At 42.0% G+C, this 23,350-nt stretch overlaps 1 protein-coding gene across 1 annotated transcript in view; it reads left to right on the forward strand.

Annotated features, from left to right (window-relative positions):
- LOC124607131 (phospholipase A1-like) overlaps positions 1-23,139 on the forward strand; it is a 123,121-nt gene extending 99,982 nt beyond the window's left edge. Inside the window, exons 6-7 of the mRNA XM_047139337.1 lie at positions 18,453-18,603; positions 22,814-23,139. Of these exons, the coding sequence (XP_046995293.1) occupies positions 18,453-18,603; positions 22,814-22,883 (221 nt within the window). The 3' untranslated portion in view covers positions 22,884-23,139. The remainder of the gene's footprint in view (positions 1-18,452; positions 18,604-22,813) is intronic.
- Positions 23,140-23,350: the final 211 nt, after the last annotated feature.

Genomic DNA, 23,350 nt, shown 5'->3' on the forward strand with positions numbered 1-23,350 from the left:
TAGTGAAGGCAGCAGAGGATCAAGTAGGTAAAAAGACGAGGGCTAGTAGAAATCCTTGGTTAACAGAAGAAATATTGAATTTAATTGATGAAAGGAGAAAATATAAAAACACAGTAAATGAAGCAGGCAAAAAGGAATACAAATGCCACAAAAATGAGATCGACAGGAAGTTCAAAATGGCTAAGCAGGGATGGCTAGAGCACAAATTTAAGGATGTAGAGGCTCATCTCACTAGGGGTAAGATAGATACTGCCTACAGGAAAATTAAATAGACCTTTGGAGAAAAGAGAGCCACTTGTATGAATATCAAGAGCTCAGATGGAAACCCAGTTCTAAGCAAAGAAGGGAAAGCACAAAGGTGGAAGGAGTACATAGAAGGTCTATACAATGGTGATGTACTTGAGGACAATAATATGGAAATGGAAGAGGATGTAGATGAAGATGAAATGGGAGATACGATACTGCATGATGAGTTTGACAGAGCACTGAAAGACCTGAGTCGAAACAAGGCCCCAGGAGTAGACAACATTCCATTGGAACTACTGACGGCCTTGGGAGAGCCATTCCTGACAAAACTCTACCCTCTGGTGAGCAAGATGTATGAGACAGGCGAAATACCCTCAGACTTCAAGAATAATATAATAATTCCAATCCCAAAGAAAGCAGGTGTTGACAGATGTGAAAATTACTGAACTATCAGTTTAATAAGTCACAGCTGCAAAATACTAACGTGAATTCTTTACAGATGAATGGAAAAACTGGTAGAAGCAGACCTCAGGGAAGATCAGTTTGGATTCCATAGAAATGTTGGGACGCGTGAGGCAATACTGACCCTACAACTTATCTTAGAAGCTAGATTAAGGAAAGGCAAACCTACGTTTCTAGAATTTGTAGACTTAGAGAAAGCTTTTGACAATGTTGACTGGAATATTCTCTTTCAAATTCTAAAGGTGGCTGGGTTAAAATACAGGGAGCGAAAGGCTATTTACAATTTGTACAGAAACCAGATGGCAGTTATAAGAGTCGAGGGTCATGAAAGGGAAGCAGCGGTTGGGAAGGGAGTGAGGCAGGGTTGTAGCCTCTCCCCAATTTTAATCAATCTGTATATTGAGCAAGCAGTAAAGGAAACAAAAGAAAAATTTGAAGTAGGTATTAAAATCCATGGAGAAGAAATAAAAACTTTGAGGTTCGCCGATGGCATTGTAATTCTGTCAGAGACAGCAAAGGACCTGGAAGAGCAGTTGAACGGAATGGACAGTGTCTTGAAAGGAAGGTATAAGATGAACATCAACAAAAGCAAAACAAGGATAATGGAATGTAGTCGAATTAAGTCGGGTGATGCTGAGGGAATTAGATTAGGAAATGAGACACTTAAAGTAGTAAAGGAGTTTTGCTATTTGGGGAGCAAAATAACTTTCTTGGTAGAAGACATTGTTTAAAAGTCACTCATGCAACCCATCCTAGAATATTGTCAAATGTGTGGGATTAATACCAGATAGGACTAACAGAGAATCTTGAACATGTACAGAGAAGGGTAGCATGAATGGCCACAGGTTTGTTTAGTCCATGGGATAGTGTTACAGAGATACTGATGGAACTGGACCTGCACACTCTTGGAGACAGACATAAACTATCCCGAGAAAGTCTATTTACAAAGTTTCAAGGACCAGCTTTAAATAATTACTCTAGGGTGATACTACAACCCCCTACATATTGCTCACACAGAGATCATGGGATTAGAGTAATAATCTGCATGTACAGAGCCATTCAAACTATCATTCTTCCCACACTCCATAAGTGAATGGAACAGGAAGAAACCCTAATAACTAGTACAATGGAATGTACTTTCTGCCATGCAGCTCACAGTGGTTTGCAAGGTGTAGATGTAGATAGATGTAGATGATTTTTGAACACATTTCATGTGACAATAATATGAGAGCTCACTGCAGACCCTTCCAATGATGACTGTCTGCATACACAGCTAAGTTTAACTGAATTACTGTGCTACACATTTTGCAGTGTATTGTAGTTGCTCAGTTGCTACTTTTAACAGATTTTCAGATCTTGCACAATGCCCATAGGTTGTTAATGGGTAATGCTGCCATCTGTTAGTTGTTTATCAATCCACCTTTTACCTAGGCCTGCTAAGACAATTGCAATCATGTCACGATGTCTGGCACAGAAATGTATTTTGAATTAAGTACACAACTTTAATGAGACAACCCCTACTGAATATTGTGAATTTTCTAAAGATTGATTATAGGAACTATTGTGTACACTTACGTACATTGATAACAAAATATACAACCTTCTCAACGACACTGATTACAGCGCTGATGTGTCCAAATCTGATGAATATATATACCCAGCCAAGTGCAATATCTTAAGCACACCATGGGGAATAGAAGGGAAGCTGATGAATTCCATGACCCACAAAACCATCAGTGATGAATAACCTGCCACAACCATCATATCAGACTGTCCACTACAAAATGTGAGATATTTTCTTGAGATGTTGTGATCTGGGCTCATTTTTGGGAACAGTTTCAGCAGTACATTGATCAGGATCCCACAATATCCACTGTTCATAAACACATATTTTTGTGTGGTTTCTAGCCAAAGTATTTAGCTAATGATATCACTGTAATCTATGACATGTAAGAAGAAACTAAGAGAATCCTCAAAGGACACTATGATGTTAAAAATAGAATTGTACAAGTTCTCCTGGATTATTTGGAATTTATTTAACCTATATGCTTTTTGAATCTGGAATCACTTAATTTATTGATTGAGTAAGATCTCAGCAGCACAGAGCAATGTCACATCTGTCAGTAAAATAAACACAATTACACCAAACTTCACATTCTTGCAAACAACTTGGGCACACAACATAGGACAGAAAGGACAAGTAAATGTACTCAATGTGTTCTGGGCAATGGAAACCAAGCATCCTTCTTAGCAAAGCCATAACACAAGACTTGAAACTGCCTGCCTTGGACCAATGAAAGCTTAGTATTTGCACATTCAAATTCAGACTAGATCCTAGCAATAGCATAACCTTGTCAGTTTAGAAATTAGAGGAGTGTGGACTAATTTTATGACTTAAATCTGTACATATGAAAGTGACCACTGCTTCATGTCTCAGCCCAGAGTTACACAAGATATTAAGACTATGGCACATGTCCACACACTGCAGTTAGCTGATCCAGAGACAGATACTGAAGAAGATGTGACCATTGAGCTTTTAATTGTTAGTGATTATTACTGGAAGATTGTCATTGATCCACATCTATAGTTAACAGATGACCATTTGAGAGCATTCTTGGATCTACAAACAACTGGCGTAGCTGCATATTGTGATACAGTAAAGACTAATAAAGATTCTGTCCTCCCTCAAGAATTTCAGGTATCTTATCTTGTGGGTGTCCATCATAGAGCTGTTTGTTTGTCTAAGAAACAAAATATTATTCTATGTTCTATGAACGAACTGAATGCAGAAAGTAGATTTATTTAGTTTGCTTAAAATACTTCTTAGCAATGATTCCTAAAAGGACATTTAACACTATTTTATGTTGAACTACATTATAAAACAGCTGCCCCAATAGCTGAGAGGTCAGCACAGCTGAATGCCATCTTGTGGATGCAGGTTTTATCCTGGTACTGCTCAGCCTTGAGAAGTCAACTGAGAAGCTACTCAACAGTATGGTAGTGCTTCTAAGAAACCAGACAACAGCCAGGAGAGAGGTGTGCCTACTACATACTCCTTCATACTTTCATCTGATGACACCACTGACAGAGGATAGCACAGTGGTTGCTTGGACCCAACTGGCCCTACTAGGGCCAGAAAGCAGAACCTTACCTTTTTTTTACATTACAAAATATCAGGTAGGACTTGCTCCTCCTGAAGACCCAAGTAACACAAGGCAGCTAAGAAGGAAACTTGGTAAAATAAAGTGGAGGATCATTTTCGATGCATCTTCTCACTAGATCAATGCACCACTCCAACAACACTTTAAAGAGATGGGGCAAAATCTTCTGCCAGAAATACTTGCTGTTTAGTTACAGTTCTGTTTATATCCTATGGCTACCATTAGCAATTTCTGTAAGCATTTCTGCAGCATGTCTTGCATTAAGATGTCAGGGATCTGACAAGATTTCTGTGGCATAATGTTTTTCGAGATAGTCACGGAAACTACCATACCATTAACAAACTAACATCTTACACATCTTAGTATTTCACTAGACTTCCATTTGACCCGACAGCAGTTCATTCTCACCTTTGACAATGCTACAAGAACATGTTTCTAGACATGAGACTGCATTTTCCATTGCCACACAGGTACTAACTCTCAATGTTTTAATGGACAACTTCACATTTGGTTCAAAAAACAACAATGAAGCTATTGCTATGTATTATGAACTAACAGTTCTCTTAAAATTATTGAACTTCCGATTAACAAAATGGACCACTACTTCAAATCAGTTGCCAGACATGTGGAGAACCAAGGGTGAGATGTTAATAGAGCTACTCAAGTTTCAGGCATATACTGCAACATGACAATGACTATCTTCTACATTAACATGATTGGTGTCACAGAAAATTAATGTAGCTAAATTTTATGATCCACTAGCACTGTTACCTATTGAGGAGCCACTTAAGTGAGAAATAGCAGCTCCGATCACAAGAAGCAACAATGGCCGGGAGAGTGGTGTGCTGACCATATGCCCTCGATGTCCACATCCAGTGGTGCCTGTTGAGAGTATGAGGTGGCACTCAGTCAGTACTGTTGGGCCTTTTGAGGCAGAGAGGACTGCTCTCTCCTGTGTCAACCATGGCAAAACATGGTGTAGGGGAACTGACTGAAACGAACTGCTACCCAACTATCTGGCAACATGATGGAATACTTGGGTGTCCACTTTACCTTCATTGTCTTGCATTTGTATCCTGTGATGGATGGATATCAACTAGTAAAAATCACAATGTTCAGATTTCCATATTTTTTGATACTCCAGGATGTGCATATGTTGCAGCTCAGTACATCCACAGTGTTTTACACAGCAACACAATGATTCGCTTAAGGTATTGTTGTGGATAGACACTACAGTCACCCTAGGCTGGACACACAGTGATTCTGATTGACAGAAGACTTTCATCTGTAACAGGGTAACAGAAATTCATATATATATACATCTCCTATTCACTGGAGACATTCTCCCAGACGTGATATCCCAACAGATCATCAAACATGGACTTCTTGGCAATCAAATCTAATCTGTGAATGTTCGGAGGAAAGAGCCAAGATCCCCACTTACAGAACAAATACATTGTTGAATCCTTTTACTGTCACTGGCATAGACTTTTCAGGTCCTCTCTACATGAGTATAGGCATGACCATGGAAAAGGCCTGTTTAACACTCTTCACTTGTGCAACAACCCACACAATACATTCAGAACTTTGCTCCGACATGAATATTGGCACTTTTTTATGGCTTTACAGAGCTTAACTAATAGAGGTGGATTGCCACACACATCCTACACTGCCAATGCAAAGACTTTTCATGCTGACAACAAAGAATTTTTGGAGCTATGCAACACACTGACCACCTCAGAGACCTATCATTCCCCACCAAAAACAATATCATATGGAAGTTCATTGTAACATGGGCATCTTTCCAGAGAAGATGGTGGAAGAAGATGGTGGACATCATCAAGTGATGCTTACAGAAAGGTTGAGACAATCAAGAGTAACTGCAGAACAGCTCTTACCACCTTGGTCAGTACTGAAGCTGCAGTGAACTCAAGGGCTACCTCTCCAAGAGATGATGCACAATCTCTGTTAATGACTTCCAAAGGACAATTAAATGTTCCCACTGGACCAGAAACTGCAGTCACACACTGTTTGACCAAATAATTTATCTACAGCAGTAACTAGCAGATGCCTCCGAGGAAAGATGGACCATGGAATATCTCATAGAGTTTATGAGCTTTTGTGCAAGTTAGAGGCACATGTGCAAGATGTATTGACTTCTGACCTGATGATCTGGCTTTGGTTCAAGAGGACAAATGCACAGGACATGTCTGGAGGAAAGGGAAAATAAAAAGTTGTGTACAGGAAGAGACAATAAAATAAGGAAAATAATACTGTGCACATCAGCAGGGCAGCAGATAGCATGCTCAGTTCAGCTGATCATCCCATGGAGCTTAACCAGGTTGGTGATGATGTTGGAAATTGATGTAGTCAAGACATTTATATTGGTGATCGGTAATGCTGATTCCTAATATACGACTTGTTGTAAACTCTTTTGTTGTATACAGTTTGTGACTTGTAAATACAGACTTCAGATTGCTGTCTACTGCTGTCATTCAAGGCAACTTATAAAGAAAATAAAGAAACAGCAACTACTGCATAACAAGTGTAAAAACATGTGTAGAGGTATAATTATAAAAATGGTGAATGAAATACTTTTGGCTGTCTAAAAGGTAATGTATGAGGCCTACAATGGCTATTATAGCAGAATCTTGTCAAAAGATCTCTTACAAAAACCAGACAACTTCTGGTCATGTGTAAAGACTGCCAATGGTGCCAAAGTTAGTGTCCAGATATTTGTAGATAAGAGAGGAACATTAATTGAGAGTAGCAAAGCAAAAATAGAAATACTGAACTCAGTTTCCAAATGCTCCTTTACAAAATAAGATACAGGAGTACTGTTACAGCTTAATTCTTACACTATTGAAAAGATTAATAGAGATATAAAATCCCTGTTAGATTGTATACAGAATTTGTTGCTGAATTAGCTCACATTTTAAACGTAACACACCACAGATGCGCTCCCCCCCCCACCCCCTTCCCCACACACACACACAAAAATCCCCCCAGAAAAAAAAGGCTGTGCTCAGTAATTAGGATGCACAAGTCAAAACCATTTACTAGAAGGGTATCAGAAATGATCCATACATCCACAACCAGAAAACATTGGTTGCGTGAAATCCACTTTTTTCTCACACAACGTTTGTCATCAAACAAAATTTGTGACTGCACTGTAGATTTCTTGGCAGGGAGGAGATAGCAAGATATTTTGAATGGAAAGTCATCAACAGAGGTAGAAGTAAATTCAGGTATGGGCCAGGAAAATGTATTGGGACTCTTGCTATTCAAGTTGTAAATTAATTATAAGGCAGACAATATTAACAGTATTCTCATACCTTTTGCAGATTATGCAGTTATCTATAGAGAAGACTTTGGTTCACTAATAAGGCTCTAGGAAAATGTAATCAGTCTACAAATGCATAAAAAGTTTTCAGCATAATTGATGCATCAAATTCAGGTGCAATCCTAAGCTTTTGAAGAATGCCTCCATCCTTGCCACCAGGGGCTAAGTCTGAATGTCATAAAACAGGTGAGGCTCCGACTTATCCAGAGGACAGCATCTGATTAGCCAGAGTACATCATGATGACAGCACAGAAATGGTACATACTGAGTTGGCACCCTCCATGTCAATAAACATTTTTGAACTTTCTATCCAGTGCTGCTTGCAGACCATCCCTTGCAGACCAGTAAACTGCAAGAATTCTTCTTCTGTGCTCTTTTGCTATCAGGTTCATGCCTCCATGAAGAAATGCATACCAAGTGTCTCCATTGAAAATGTTTTCACATACTATGTGAGGTACCACTCCTTCTCTAATTATACAAAAGCTGTGTTTCAAGAGACATTCTGTAATCTTAGACTTGAACAGGAGGCAGATTACATTATTTGCAGGACTAATAATTGTCACTGTGAACGTCAAGCCACATCTACACATAATGGGTATAGAGAAAGAAGCTGCTAAGTGTAGACTATGTGGTAAGGGGGATGAAACCACACGACATCTAATCTTCCAGTGAAAAGCATTTGATGTCAAAAGCCACAGAATTTGGCTCTTTAAACCCTGAAGAAATTATGTCATCATGTCTAATAAGTAGCCAGTGAAGGGTTCCCTACAACTCTTTAAGGGAACTGGTTGGCTTTCTAGAAACACAGTGAGTAAAACAACACAATAAACTCAGTTTTGGTGGGAGCAATGGTTTTTTCTCCCTGAACAATCAAATTAAATCAAACCTAGATATGTAAATCTTATAAATAGAGCTACTCTTGAGCCTTTTTAATGACTCCTCATAGTAGTTTACAAATTAATATGTTGTTAAGCATAAGAAAAAATAGTTGTTGTTACATTGTTATTCTTTTTTAACCCACTACCTGACCGTATTAATTTCCAGAAATTTCCCTTGTTCCATGTACTGAACTGTGATGAGATGAAACAAATCTAATTCACCCAGCAAAGCTTCCATATAAAATTTCTGGTTTCTGAAATTCTTCCAGGTAAAAAACTTTCACATTTCCAACATATTTTTGTTTCAGTCTTTTAAACTGGGAAACACATTCTTGCAGAATGAGGACACTTTTAACTTTTTGTATCTTTGCCCATAACCTGATGAACAGTTTTCTGCTTGCAAGTTGATTGTTAAACGGCAAAGATAATTTGTCTTCAATATTTATTCACATAGGAGAACAACATGAACAAACAGTGACATTTTCAAAGTTACACTTTCAACAGACACATTGTTGTTGTGGTCTTCAGTCCTGAGACTGGTTTGATGCAGCTCTCCATGCTACTCTATCCTGTGCAAGCTACTTCATTTCCCAGTACTTATTGCAACCTACATCCTTCTGAATCTGTTCAGTGTATTCATACCTTGTCTTCCTCTACAATTTTTACCCTCCACACTGCCCTCCAATGCTAAATTTGTGATCCCTTGATGCCTCAGAACATGTCCTACCAACCGGTCCCCTCTTATTGTCAATTGTGCCACAAACTCCTCTTCTCCCCAATTCTATTCAATACATCCTCATTAGTTATGCGATCTACCCATCTAATCTTCAGCATTCTTCTGTAGCACCACATTTCAAAAGCTTCTATTCTCTTCTTGTCCAAACTATTTATCGTCCACGTTTCACTTCCATACATGGCTACACTCCATACAAATACTTTCAGAAACGACTTCCTGACACTTAAATCTATACTCGATGTTAACAAATTTCTCTTCTTCAGAAACGCCTTCCTTGCCATTGCCAGCCTACATTTTATATCCTCTCTACTTTGACCATCATCAGTTATTTTGCTCCCCAAATAGCAAAACTCCTTTACTATTTTAAGTGTCTCATTTCCTAATCTAATTCCCTCCGCATCACCCGACTTAATTCAACTACATTCCATTATCTTCATTTTGCTTTTGTTGATGTTCATCTTATATCCTCCTTTCAAGACACTGTCCATTCTGTTCAACTGCTCTTCCAAGTCCTTTGCTGTCTCTGACAGAATTACAACATCATCAGCAAACCTCAAAGTTTTTATTTCTTCTCCATGGATTTTAATACCTACTTCAAATTTTCCTTTTGTTTTCTTTACTGCTTGCTCGATATACAGATTGAATAACATCGGGGAGAGGCTACAGCCCTGTCTCACTCCCTTCCCAACCGCTGCTTCCCTTTCATGTGCCTCGACTCTCTCCTGATAACGACGTCCTCTTGAGTAGTCCCCGCCCGGAGATCTGAATGGGGGACTATTTTACCTCCAGAATATTTTACCCAAGAAGATGCCATCATTATTTAACCATACAGTAAAGCTGCATGCCCTCGGGAAAAATTACGGCTGTAGTTTCCCCTTGTTCCCCTTGCTTTCAGCCGTTCACAGTACCAGCACAGCAAGGCACATTAACAATACAGAAAACCAAAGAGAAAATAAAATGATAAGAGTGCTCTGCTACAGCACTTTATATAGTCTACTCTGAGATGCAAGTAATAGAAAAATCTTGTTTCCAACCAAATGTATCTCAAATATTTATACTATCTATTGTTGCCAGCTGGATGAAGCTTTTCCTTGCTTATCTTAGGTAATAGGTCACATACGTTTTCAGTTTAGTAAATAGATTGTTCTGCTAATCACCCCTTTTTACTGTTTGCCTGTTACCTTTCTCCATCCTCCATTGTCTCCCTCCCTCCCCTCCCCCCTTCTCCCACCAAGACTGGCTTTGTTGAAATTCCTCATTTGTGACTTATGCTGAAGAGCAATCCATTTCAATAAGCTTTCTGCTTTGCTGAAAAGAATACCTGTCCTACTCCCTTTTCTAGCCTATTGCAGTGCTCCACCAGGAACACTCACAGGTTACATAATACATAGCAGTATCCACTTTTATCATTCATAATTGTGCAGTTTGAGGAACCTACAAAATCTAGATTAAACTTTTCAAAAACACATATAAGCAGTTAGTAGTTTAATACCTTTTGACCATCTTCTACTTCCAAATTTTCTCGACTCAGCTTGTGTTCATTCATGGATACTTTTTGGCCATTGGTTATTATCCATCCATTGCAAGTGGCAATATGAGTTAATATTTTGCTGTCTATGGCCTATGATTGATTTTTACAGCAAGACTTTTGTTTTTATTGTAATCTGTCATTCCTTAGCAAGGAGTAAGTTAGTCAATTAGTCTTTTCCTTGCCAAATTTTACTTGTAATGTCTTGTGTGCTTATTTCATTCATTATAAAAGTGAAATTCAATTATTTAAATATACAGATATTTTTAATTTTGCAACCAAGTCATCTCATTTGTCTCCATCCACTACCATGTATTCCATATTTTTGAAGTTTATTCTCAGTCCCCATTTTCAATATTCTTTGTGCAGTTTGCTGGACATATAACTGGAGTCATCTATATCTGCTGCTGTACAGTATTTCTTGTCCTACATGGGTTCTCATTCCATGACATTTTCTTTTCCAGTTCTGCAAAACTTCTTCTAAGTATACTTTATTTGAAGTTGATGCTAATGAGCACCCTTGTCTTAGACCCTTGTTTGCAGAGAAATCTTGGGAAATTTTAGTATCTACATTGATCGTACTGTTGTAACCATCATGTAAGTTTCTTACTGCCTGGACGTACTTATTACTGATACCAAATTTTTGCACTGCAACCCATAAATTACTTCGTGATATTGCTTACTCATCCGGCAGTCAGTTCTTCAAAGTAACTGATACCAGTTCTCAAGGACGAAAGTATACACCATGAACAATTCGACAGACACCCTTATCATCTAATTCACTATGTCTTAACAGAGGCAGAATGATACATCAGGAGGTGATAACATTTCCTTTTGATTTTACTGCTCAGCAGCCATTAAATGTATGAAAAAATAAGTTAAATCATTGTAGCACAAACAATAGTCTCAGTAACCAATGGAGGGGTGAAAGGAGGTATCATGGAATTATGAGTTATGATATACACATTGTGGAACTCAGATATGAATGTCTTCATATGGCTGATACCTTTTGAACAGTATTTATTTGTGTGTGATAGTGAAGTTTTGTGTGTATGCATACACATACACATATGTACAACCTACTTCCATTGGATGAAAACTTAGCGGACAGTCTTCCTCATGGATTAAACAATGTAATAATAGTTAAAGGAGGTACAGACACTATTACTCACATGGCTGACAGTCTTAGATCAAACATCAATACATGTCTGGAGATTTTTGGGAGTGTAGTTTGCATGTCAAGTCCAAATATTGCTAACATTATAGATAAATGAGTAGGCTGCCTTCTGATTTAAGTGAGCTATTTTAAAGAGGGCTGATGGTCACACAGGGCATCTGAAACAATTTTAATTTCAAATGGGGAAAGGAGGGAAAGGAAACAGGCAGGAAGTATGAATATAACAAGCCACAACCTGTTGTGCGGTCAGGCAAAGTATCAGTTCTGAACATAATGTTTAGTGGCTGTTGATATTCTTTCCGGGATGTGAGGTCGTGGTCCAAGAACTTTTCTGCTCCTTACGTTTCGTCCAGAACTGTGCTGGACTTCCTCAGAGGCGCTGCTCCGCTGAGTCTTGCCGGCAAGACTCAGCGAAGCAGCGCCTCTGAGGAAGTCCAGCGCAGTTCTGGACAAAACGTAAGGAGCAGAAAAATGCTCTTGGACCACGACCTCACATCCCAGAAAGAATATCAACAGCCATGTCACCCAGTCGTGAAAGCCTTCATTCTACAATAATGTTTAGTATAGCTTTATTTACTAAAAAAAATCAATACTACTTCTTCTCTGTGTGCAATAACAGATAACTTTTGCCTTGCTAAGATGCAACCAATTATGTAACTTTGACTAAATGTGTATATTGCACAGTGATAATTTTGTGCAATATTGACTGTAACTAGGTACAATGGTATAAGGAAAAGGATAGATTGCTACTCACCAAAAACATAATGCATTCAACTACAGACAGGCACAGCTTTTGGCCAATGCTAAATGTGTAACAGTCTTTTCATTGTGCCTGTCTGCAACTCAACATGCCATCTTTATGGTCAGTAGCAATCTATCCTTTTCCTCATATTGTTGATGTTCCTACCTGAAGTTTCCATTGTTAGTAACAAAATGTAATCTGGGAAAAGATCTTAAAGATCTTGTGTGCTATTCTTCACTGGACCATGGAGAACTTGTGCTTCCCTCTAAATAATTTCTAAAATGTAATGACTGTTTTCTCTCTTTGTCTTAAAAATAGGAATGTCTTGTATAGGTATGTCATTAATATTGATACTTGTTAATAAAATGTGTCAGACTTTGTGGAAAGTAAAAAACTCCAACATTTGACTAGGTTTTGCTAACAGCGCAAGAATGGTTATAAGAAAATGGAAAAGATTAACATTAGGAAAAAAAGTAAATACAGATTTTGGAAAATGTATTATAGGCCTAATCTGTCTTTAGAATTGCATTCAGTAAGTGATTCAAATTTACAACCATTACAGCAGAGCAGTAAAAAACTACAGAACAATTATCTGTATATGTTTGCCAACTACTTTCTGATCAGTTGTTCTTGAAACATTTTATTCAGATCTGTGGGATGCTGTAACATTCAAAATGCTTGAACTATTGTATCATTCAGGACATAAGTGGACAGAACAAATTCAACAGGGCTTTTCCAAGTTGGAGCTGATTCCATCTCCTGAATATGTAAAAAAATAAGTGTATCTTGAGATCCCTGGAGAAACTTCTGTAATTACCATAGTGCTGACCTAACAGATCAGGCACAATGCACATGAGAAGATAAAACCAGCTACAACAGTCTACATCCCACAACCCACAGCATAACAATAATATTTGCCCAGTGCATAATACTTTTGTGAGATTTTTGTTTCTGAGTAAACTATTTTTACTTATTCATGTGTGTCCTTTCTCTTTTATTCCATATTCTTCCTTGTCACCTCAGAAAGAAAATTATGGTTATTAATGCAACCCCCTCTCTCTTTTCAGGAAATTCATTGTACAGTGTAGTATCACTGTTCACGTTTACATCGCACTTCACTTAGCGTAGACCGGGACTGTGTCCTAGGCATGCCCGATGTTAACTGACTGGGCACGGCCCGTGCTGCCGGAGTTGTTGTTGTTATGCCGGCAGAGGTCGCGTCCGAATTCTCGCGTGCCCTCTGGTGGACGGGACTCTACTTGTGGCAACTACCATCCGTGACGCGCCATGCCAATGTGCGCCTCCCGCGATCTTTCTGGTGGCTACTGCACTCCTCCTCCTTCGGGGGGTGAAGCCACTGTGATCCACTGCATCAGAAGGTGGAGCGTCGGGCAGGAGCGATGACCTCCACATCCATTGGAAGGCCGGAGTCGAGGGGATCAGCCAACCCTCGAGCCGGAACCTTCGAATACGGCTGGAAGTGACCCACATGAAGAGGCCCCTGTCGTCCCACAACAGGAGCCCTGGGCAGAACGGGCAACAAGCTGTCAAACTCCGGATCCCGTTCCACCTCGGGAGGGGCAAGACCCAGTGGCGGGGACGATGGGGAAGGGACGACCACACGTGAACCAGACTCCTGAGAAACCGGGCCTGCTAGGGGGGCCGGCTCTCGCTGGGGCATCTCGAATGATGGCAATGCCGGTACTGGAGCTACTGGAGGCTGCCAAGGCTGAGAACCATCGCAGTGCGGCAGAGTCACAGCGGGGAGAGGAGGTAACGTCCCCTGCGAAACCAACACAGGTGCCGGCAATGGGGAAGCCGGTGTCCGAGAGGTCGGAGGGTGGGTGCCCGAACGTGGACGTAGCTGATTTTGGTGACGACATACCACCCAGTCCCCAGCCTGCAAGATATAGAGCCGGCGGCCATTTTGGCGCAGGACCACCGCCGGTATGCAACGTGGATTGCGACCAAACCCACGGGCCCAGACCGCCATACCCAGTGGAAAGCCAGGTACTCCGTTTTGTGAAGACTGGCGAGGACCAGGCCGGAGGAGGTGCAGCAGAGTCCTAGGTTGACGCCCATGGACGAGCTCTGCGGGGCTGCGGTCTCCCATTGGTGTGGTCCGGTATGCCGTCAGGAAAAACGTCAATGCTTCCTCCGCAGGAAATTCGTGCACATACTTTTTCATCTGCGTCTTAAATGTGCGCACCATGCACTCGGCTTCCCCATTCGATTGTGGATGGAAGGGGGGAGAGCAAACGTGCCGAATACCAAAGCGCCTACAAAAATCCTGGAAGGTCTGCGAAATAAACTGCGGTCCATTGTCCGAGACCAGGGTGATTGGCAGACCTTCCACAGAAAAGATTTTTGCTAGTGCCTGGATTGCAACTTCTGAAATGGTTGAGGAGCAGTGAACCACATATGGGAATCGGGAATAAGCATCAATGACAATGAGCCAAAAGCCATTGAGAAACGGGCCCGCAAAATCGATGTGAACACGTTCCCATGCTTGGGTTGCTGGCGGCCATGAAGAGAACGCTGCCCTGGGAGATGCCTGTTGGCTCGCACACTGGTAACAGGCGACCACCAAGTGCTCAATTTCTCTGTCAATACCGGGCCAGTACACATGTCTGCGAGCCAAGGTTTTAGTACGGGAAACACCCCAGTGCCCCACATGTAATAATGTGAGGACCTCCCTTCGTAAACTTGCAGGAACAACCACGCTAGGAGGTGTATCATCGGTAGCCAGAAGGAGAACTCCTTCCAAGACCGAGAGGTGGTCTCGTAGAATAAAATAATTACGAAGAGGGTCCGAGGCCCGGCCCGGAGGGCGGGATGACCACCCCTGCTGAATGAGGCGAACTACTTGCCGGAGAACCGGGTCAGCTGCCGTTTCCCTGGCAACTCGAGAACTAGTGATCGGGAAGCCATCAACCACTTGGTGGGATGCCACATCCAAATGAAAACACATAATCTCCTCTCGATCGAACGTAGGATCCGGGCCCACCGGAAGACAGGAAAGAGCGTCGGCGTTGGCATGCTGTCCTGTAGGGCGAAAATGAATGTCATAATGGTACTTGGAGAGGAACAAAGCCCAGCACTGTAGTCTGTGGGCCGCCCTATCCAGAATCTGAGAGGCGGGGCCAAATAACGATATTAACGGCTTATGGTCAGTGATTAACTGAAACTTCGTGCCATACAAGAAAGGGTGAAACTTGGTAAAAGTGTAGACAATGGCCAAAGCCTCTTTTTCCACCTGGGAGTAATGGGCCTGCGTGGCACTAAGCGTTTTAGACGCAAACGCCAGTGGTTGCTCGGAACCATCTGCATTGCGATGGGCCAGGACCGCCCCCACCCCATACTACGAAGCATCTGTAGCCAGGACCAATAGCTTACGGGGATCAAAAGTAGCCAAACAAGGGGCTGATGTGAGGAGGCCCTTCAACGAGGTGAACGCTCGCTCACATGCAGGCGACCAATCAAAAGGAACACCCTTGCGCAGAAGGCAGTACAGGGGGTGGGCTATAGTGGAAGCCCTGGAAATGAACCAGTGGTAATAGGCTATCTTGCCTAAAAAAGCTTGTAACTCTTTCAGCGAAGCAGGCCGAGGAAGGTCGACGATACCTTGGACCAAACTTACTAGTGGCTGGATGCCGTGCTGAGAGATGGTGTAGCCCACATACTCAATGGACGGTTGGAAGAAGGTTGACTTATGCAGGTTGCAATGCAAGCCTGAATTTGAGAAAGAGTGTGCGAAGGTTGTGCAAGTGGTCCTTCATGCTGCGGCCTGTGACAATTATGTCATCCAGGTAATTAATACAATGAGGGATTGTCGACGTGACGTGCTCAAGATAACGCTGGAATATCGCCGGGGCACTGGATATTCCAAAGGCCAACTGCTGGTATTGGTAAAGGCCAAACGGGGTGTTGATGACCGCCAGCCGTTCGGTGTCCTCTTCAAGTGGTATCTGATGATAAGCCTCCGAAAGATCGATTTTCGAAAAATAGTGGCCTCTCGCCACGGCAGAGAACAATTCATCAGCACGAGGCAAAGGTTAGGTGTCCACCACCAATTGGGAATTAATGGTGGCCTTGAAATCGCCACAAAGACGTAATTTTCCCGAGGGCTTCCTTACAATAACGAGGGGCAAAGCCCACTCAGTGGAAGAAATGGGAAGAACGACCCCTAGGGCTGTCAGCCGGTCTAGCTCTTCCTTTACCTGAGGGCGGAGAGCCAAGGGGATCTGCCTCGCACATAGAAAATGCGGGCGAGCCGACGCCTTCAACGTTAAGTGAGCTTCAAAATCTGAAACACACCCCAGGCCCTCCTCAAAAATATCTGGAAAGTCTGAGATCAAAGATTCCAATGATTGATAGGGAACGTCTTCAGAGACCAACTGTATGGTGTCAGCGATAGAAAAACCGAAAGCTTGAAAGGCATCCAGGCCAAAAAGGTTAGTGGAGCTCGCATCACTGACAACAATAAAAGTAATTGGGCGAGTGACTGATTTGTAAGTCACGTTGGTAGTGAATTGACCCAGTAGGGGAATGAACTGTTTACCATAACCGCATAGACACCGGTAAACTGGCGCCAATGGGGGCGATCCAAGGTCGGAATAAGTTTGTGCATTCAACAACGAAACTGCTGCGCCCGTATCTACTTGCAGTTGTAACCGGCGCGACCGAACCGACACCTCGATAATGAGTTTGCGTGTCGATGCGTCGGGAGCCTGGCCCAATGAAACTTCCTGAATGTCAACGTCCATGTCCTCAGTACCTGCTTCCTTCGATTCTTTTGAGGCTGAGCGGCAAACTTCAGCAATGTGACCTTTTTTATTACATTTGCGACAAACGGCCCAACGCTGGGGGCACTCTGACTGATCATGATGTATATAGCACGACACACAGGACGGCAACAGGGGCCGGCAGCCGGAATTCTGTTTATGTGCCGTGCGGGAGCGGCCGTAACAGCCGGATTGTACCGCTCGCACGTCGTCCACCCCGGACACAGTGGACGCGGCCGCGCCGCCCTGAACTGCCGCGACGTCACACCACGCTTCCAGCTGTTGACCTGCTGCGTGAGAGACTTCATACGATTGAGCAATGGACAGGACTTCCTCGAGGGAAGGGTCTTCTAACTGCAGGGCCCATTGCCAGACCTCCCTATCAGGGGCCGAACGAACAATGGCGTCGCGTACCATAACATGGGCATACGACTCACGCGACTGCTCCATGACAAAATGACACTTGTGACTAAGACCGTGCAGGGTAGCGGCCCATGCCCGGTAAGACTGATGGGGCTGTTTCTTGCATTGATAGAACTCAACCCTAGCTGCCACAACATGCGTGCGGCGGCGATAATATGGAGACAGCAATGAACACAATGCGTCAAAAGTCAAGGACGAGGGTTCCTGCAACGGCGCTAGCTGCCGCAAAACTTGATACAGTGAGGGAGATATCCCAGACAAGAAGAGAGCACGACATACCTCCGCATCGGCAACATGAAACGCCTGGAAATGCTGCCGAAGGTGATGTTCATATGCGTCCCAATCCTCCGCCATCTCGTCATACGGGGGAAAGGGAAGAGGGAACGGCACTGGAGCAGACGGCGTGGAGAGCAACGCCGGAAGCACTTGTTTCATGGTGGCCATGAGCTCCGTCTGCTGCTCAACCAAAACCCGCACTAAATCCTCCATGCCATGGAGAAGCTGCGAAACCGGAACAACGACGCAACACACGAAGGAATGACCCTACTCGTCGCCAATTGTGTAGTAACACTGTTCACGTTTACGTCGCACTTCACTTAGCGTAGACCGGGACTGTGTCCTAGGCATGCCCGATGTTAACTGACTGGGCACGGCCCGTGCTGCCGGAGTTGTTGTTGTTGTTATGCCGGCAGAGGTCGGGTCCGAATTCTCGCGTGTCCTCTGGTGGACGGGACTCTACTTGCGGCAACTTCCGTCCATGACGCACCGTGCCAATGTGCACCTCCCGCGATCTTTCTGGTGGCTACTGCATACAGTGCATGGTGCAAAATATTGTGAAGCAGAATGAATCACTCCCTCTCCTGTTCTATTCATGTATTAAACAATGAGATAAATATGATACATACTTTAGATTATTTCTACAGTGTTAGGTGTTTGGTATACATTGTTACTGAATTATCCATTTTCTTACAGGAGACTGTTCACATACGAGATCTACACAATATTTTGCTGAATCTGTAACATCTCCTTCAGCCTTTCTCGGGTACCAATGCGATGGCTGGGACACATATAGCAGCTGCTATGGACGACCATGGGCTGCCATGGGAGCACATGTTGACCCCAGGTAAAATATCACTTTTGTGCATATGCACGCGCATGCCCCCACACCGACACACACACACACACACACACACACACACACACACACACACACGGAGAGAGAGAGAGAGAGAGAGAGAGAAAGAGAGAGAGAGAGAGAGAACAAGATTATTTTTATCATTTGTATCTGCATGTGCACTCAAGGTTTTCTCTTTGGGGAAGATGGATGCCCATCTGTTTTTGTATGCTTCCTCATACTCATGTATGCTCTGCTCTTCTCTCATTGTCATCTTCAGTTATTTGACATCTTCTGCAAGATAAAGATCTCCTCAATAATTTTCCATGTGTTGGCTGGAATCCCCCCCACCAGCACAGGGCTGGACACCATCTTCTGGTGGCATACAGGTGGCCCACTCAATGCTTTATTGGCACAGGAGGCTGCAGAACAGTAGTTATGAAAGATTATGTCTGACTGAAACCGCACTCTTTGCTTGAAGATTAGAATTAGTCAACTCATTGAAACATTGATTCATGATGATGCTGCCACTTGACTGGTGACTTAAGATGATGTGATCAGTGTTGAATGGTTTGCATGCAGTAAATGTTGTTTTCTGAAAGATACTGATTGATTCTGCACAAACGGGCTGGCTTTAAACTTTGAAAAATCATAGCTTCTCCAGTTCTGTACTCTCAGAAACATTCCCTTTCCTATTAACCTAGCATACCAATAGTAATGGTAAATAGTCTAGAAAGTTCTGACATTGATGAAAACTTAAACTGGAAAAACTATATGGTAGACCCACTAACATGTTTAGATTTGGTTACTTTTATGTAAGAATAACTACCAACTTTGTGGATACAGAAGTAAATAAGCTAATGTATTTTGTGTAGTTTCATTCACTGATATCTTATGGGTTAATAGTCTGGGGTACTCCTCACTTACACAAAAAGTATATTTTGCAAAAACAAAAGTGATTAGAATTATGTGTGGGATTCACACAAATACATCTTGCAGGTATCTCTTTAAGCAGTTCACAATATAAACCTGAGCTTCATAGTACATTTGTTAAATTATGACACTTGTTATGAACAACTGATCTTAGTTTGAGACTAAGAGATATTCACATGTGCAACAGTACAACAGAAAAATGATCTCTATTGCCCTTTAATATATCTAACTTTGGCGCAGAAAGCAAGGACATATGCAGCTATAAGACTCTTTGACAATCTACCCATAGAAATAAAATGTCTGACAGATAGTAGATGCTTTAAAATATTGATTAAAATTGCTTTGTCTTACCACCTCCTTCTGTACCTTAGAGGAATTCTTGAATATAAATAACTTGTACAGAAAAAAACAGTAGATGGTCAGCATGTAGCCCCATAAATATTTTTCCATCTTACAATACAGGGTGGTTAGAAACAGAAATAATTTAAGAAATAACTTGATATATTGAGCCTTTTCTGAGTTAGTTGGCATTGAAGTTAGCCAATCAGGGCACTGCACTAAAAAGTTCAAGTATCCCACCAGATACAGCTAGTGTTAGTTGTTCTTATAGCATTGATGATACTGCATGAGACTGCTTAACCTGTGAATTCTTACTACTGTCCCATATCCAGTTTTCGTATTGCTCTCTTGAAGAACACATTTGGTGACACAATCTCTGGCTGGCCACTTGAATTTGCATGTGCAATTACCTGACTGGCTAACTTCAATGATAATTAACTCAGTAACAGCGAAACTTTTTTTTTTTTTTTTTTTTTTTTTTTTTTTTTTTTTTTCCTGAAACATCATAAACATCATTTCTCTGCACAACCTACCTGCAACATACATACAGGCTTTGCAGACTTTTCTGACCACCCTTTGTGCCTGGAAAGGGTAGACTGCTACTCACCATATAGAGGTGGTGTTGAGTCGCAGACAGGCACAATGAAAAAGACTGCTGTCCTACAAAAGCTTTTAGACAGTCCTTCTTTTGGGCACTGAAGGCTGACTGTGACTATGTCTGATGAAGTAGTGACCTGTTATGATCTTTAGGTATGAGATGGGAAGTGGAGGTATGAGATGGGAAGTGGCAGTGATAGCAGGATAGGGGTGGAGGAAGATTCTAGTGCTGCCTGTTGGAAGATACAGGGACAGGACAGGATAGGGCTGTTAGTTACAGTGTCGGAAGGCTTTGAGAGGAGGGAGATGGGGGGTTGAGAGGTAGAGAAGGGGAAAGGAATTGTAGTGCATTGATATGATAGATGTGACTGGAGAGACACAGAAGGTCTGTTTCTGGACAAGCTTGGGAGAGTAATTTTGGTCTGTGAAGACCTCCATGAGACCCATGTCATATTTGGTGATGGGCTTTTCATCATTACAGATGAGATGATGACAAGTGGTGAGGCTATATCAATGTGGAAGTATTGTGTGTGGTTGGTAGGTTTTATGTGGATGGAGGTACTTATGTAGACATCCTTGAAGCTGAAGTCTGCATTGAGGAATGTGGCTTCTTGGATTGAACAGGGTCAGGCGGTGTGAATGCTAGAGTGGGTGTTGTGGTTCTGCAGTAATGCAGATAGGTTGTCCTCATACGATCACAAAGATATCGTCAAGGGATCCAAACCAGGTGAGGGGTTTGGGATTCTGGGCAAAGAAACAGGAACTGTGAAGAGTCACCAAATGATTGGTGTCTTTTATATAAGAGGGTAGATTATGGATAATAGGCTGAAGCTGTTGATCCATGAGAGCAGAGGTTCCCTCCGTGGGAGTACAGTAGTCAGCCTCAGTGGGGCATCTTGGGTGACTGGGCTTATGGAATTTAGGAAGTATGCAGAAGGTAGGACTGCAGGGAGTGGTGGAAGTGAGGAGAGAACAGACTCAAGGAGAAGTTTTGGGATAGGCATAAGGATTGGAGGAGCGGCTGGAGATCATGTTGGATTTCTGGAATGGAGTCACTGTAACAGGAGCCCTCCACCAGGTAATTCTACATCTACATCTACATGATTACTCTGCAATTCACATTTAAGTGCTTGGCAGAGGGTTCGTCGAACCACAATCGTACTATCTCTCTACCAATCCACTCCCGAACAGCGCGTGGGAAAAACCTTTCTGTTCGAGCTCTGATTTCTCTTATTTTATTTTAATGATGATTCCTACCTATGTAGGTTGGGCTCAACAAAGTATTTTCGTATTTGGAAGAGAAAGTTGGTGACTGAAATTTCGTAAATAGATCTCGCTGTGATGAAAAACGTCTTTGCTTTAATGACTTCCATCCCAACTCACGTATCATATCTGCCACACTCTCTCCCCTATTACGTGATAATACAAAACGAGCTGCCCTTTTTTGCACCCTTTCGATGTCCTCCGTCAATCCCACCTGGTAAGGATCCCACACCGTGCAGCAATATTCTAACAGAGGACGAACAAGTGTAGTGTAAGCTGTCTCTTTAGTGGACTTGTTGCATCTTCTAAGTGTCCTGCCGATGAAACGCAACCTTTGGCTCGCCTTCCTCACAATATTGTCTATGTGGTCCTTCCAATTGAAGTTGTTTGTAATTTTAACACCCAGGTACTTAGTTGAATTGACAGCCTTGAGAATTGTACTATTTATCGAGTAATCGAAATCCAACGGATTTCTTTTGGTTGGAACTCGTGTGGATCACCTCACACTTTTCGTTATTTAGCATCAACTGCCACCTGCCACACCATACAGCAATCTTTTCTAAATTGTTTTGCAACTGATACTGGTCTTCGGTTGACCTTACTAGATGGTAAATTACAGCATCATCTGCGAACAACCTAAGAGAACTGCTCAGATTGTCACCCAGGTCATTTATATAGATCAGGAACAGCAGAGGTCCCAGGACACTTCCCTGGGGAACACCTGATATCACTTCAGTTCATAACGACAGCAGTGAAGCCTCTGTCATCAGGTCATAAGGTCAGAGCTAGTATGTGTGTTTTCTACTGCAGAAGTAAGATTTTGTCCAAAATCTTTAATATTTTAGCAGACTTATACATTGTGCCTCTCTGGGACACAGTGCCTCCTCTATGTGGAGAGTAGCAATCTATCCTTTCCATATTGTTGTTATTTTATCTTGGACCTTCCTTTATGTATCAACACTGTATGTATTCTATGTTTGTTCTGATGACACGTTCCACATCATCTGTAGAAGAAGTAATTAACTAACTAACTTGTAAGTCCCTATCTCAGTGCTGTACTACTAGTTGGAAACATACTTTGTTACAGCAATACCAAAGGGGTATACTTCATGAAAACTGCCAGTTCATCACCATATGGTCTTGGTTTATTAGGATGAGCACAACATATGCAAAGAACAGGAATTGGTTGCTGCAATACAGGACCACAAGACTGGTAGACATTGATGCTGAAGATGCAGTTTAGTGCATAAAATATTATCACACATGAATAGTCATCTAAATCAATGCACTTCTGTGGAAAAATTTCTTTCCCAAAAAATTATGTTTATGGAACAAAAAATATGTATTAAGAAAAAATATGACATTTTAGAAAATGCTTGTACATTGTTTGAAATATATAATGTCCTAAAATGAGACATTGTTATTCAGTTTAAAAGACAAATTTCAGTTGAGAGCACCGTTAAAATTACAAGACATGATGACTAAAGAGGAACTTTGGAAATGGAAACTTGCTCTCCAACAATGAACTTCCACCATCCCCACTCCCCTCCTCCCCACCAAAAAAATTGGGTAAAAACTTTCTACCTCCCTTTTTAATTTTCCCTAGTTTCCTCTCTCCCTTTCT

The sequence above is a fragment of the Schistocerca americana genome, chromosome 3 (genome assembly GCF_021461395.2).
Source record: "Schistocerca americana isolate TAMUIC-IGC-003095 chromosome 3, iqSchAmer2.1, whole genome shotgun sequence".
Taxonomy (NCBI): domain Eukaryota; kingdom Metazoa; phylum Arthropoda; class Insecta; order Orthoptera; family Acrididae; genus Schistocerca; species Schistocerca americana.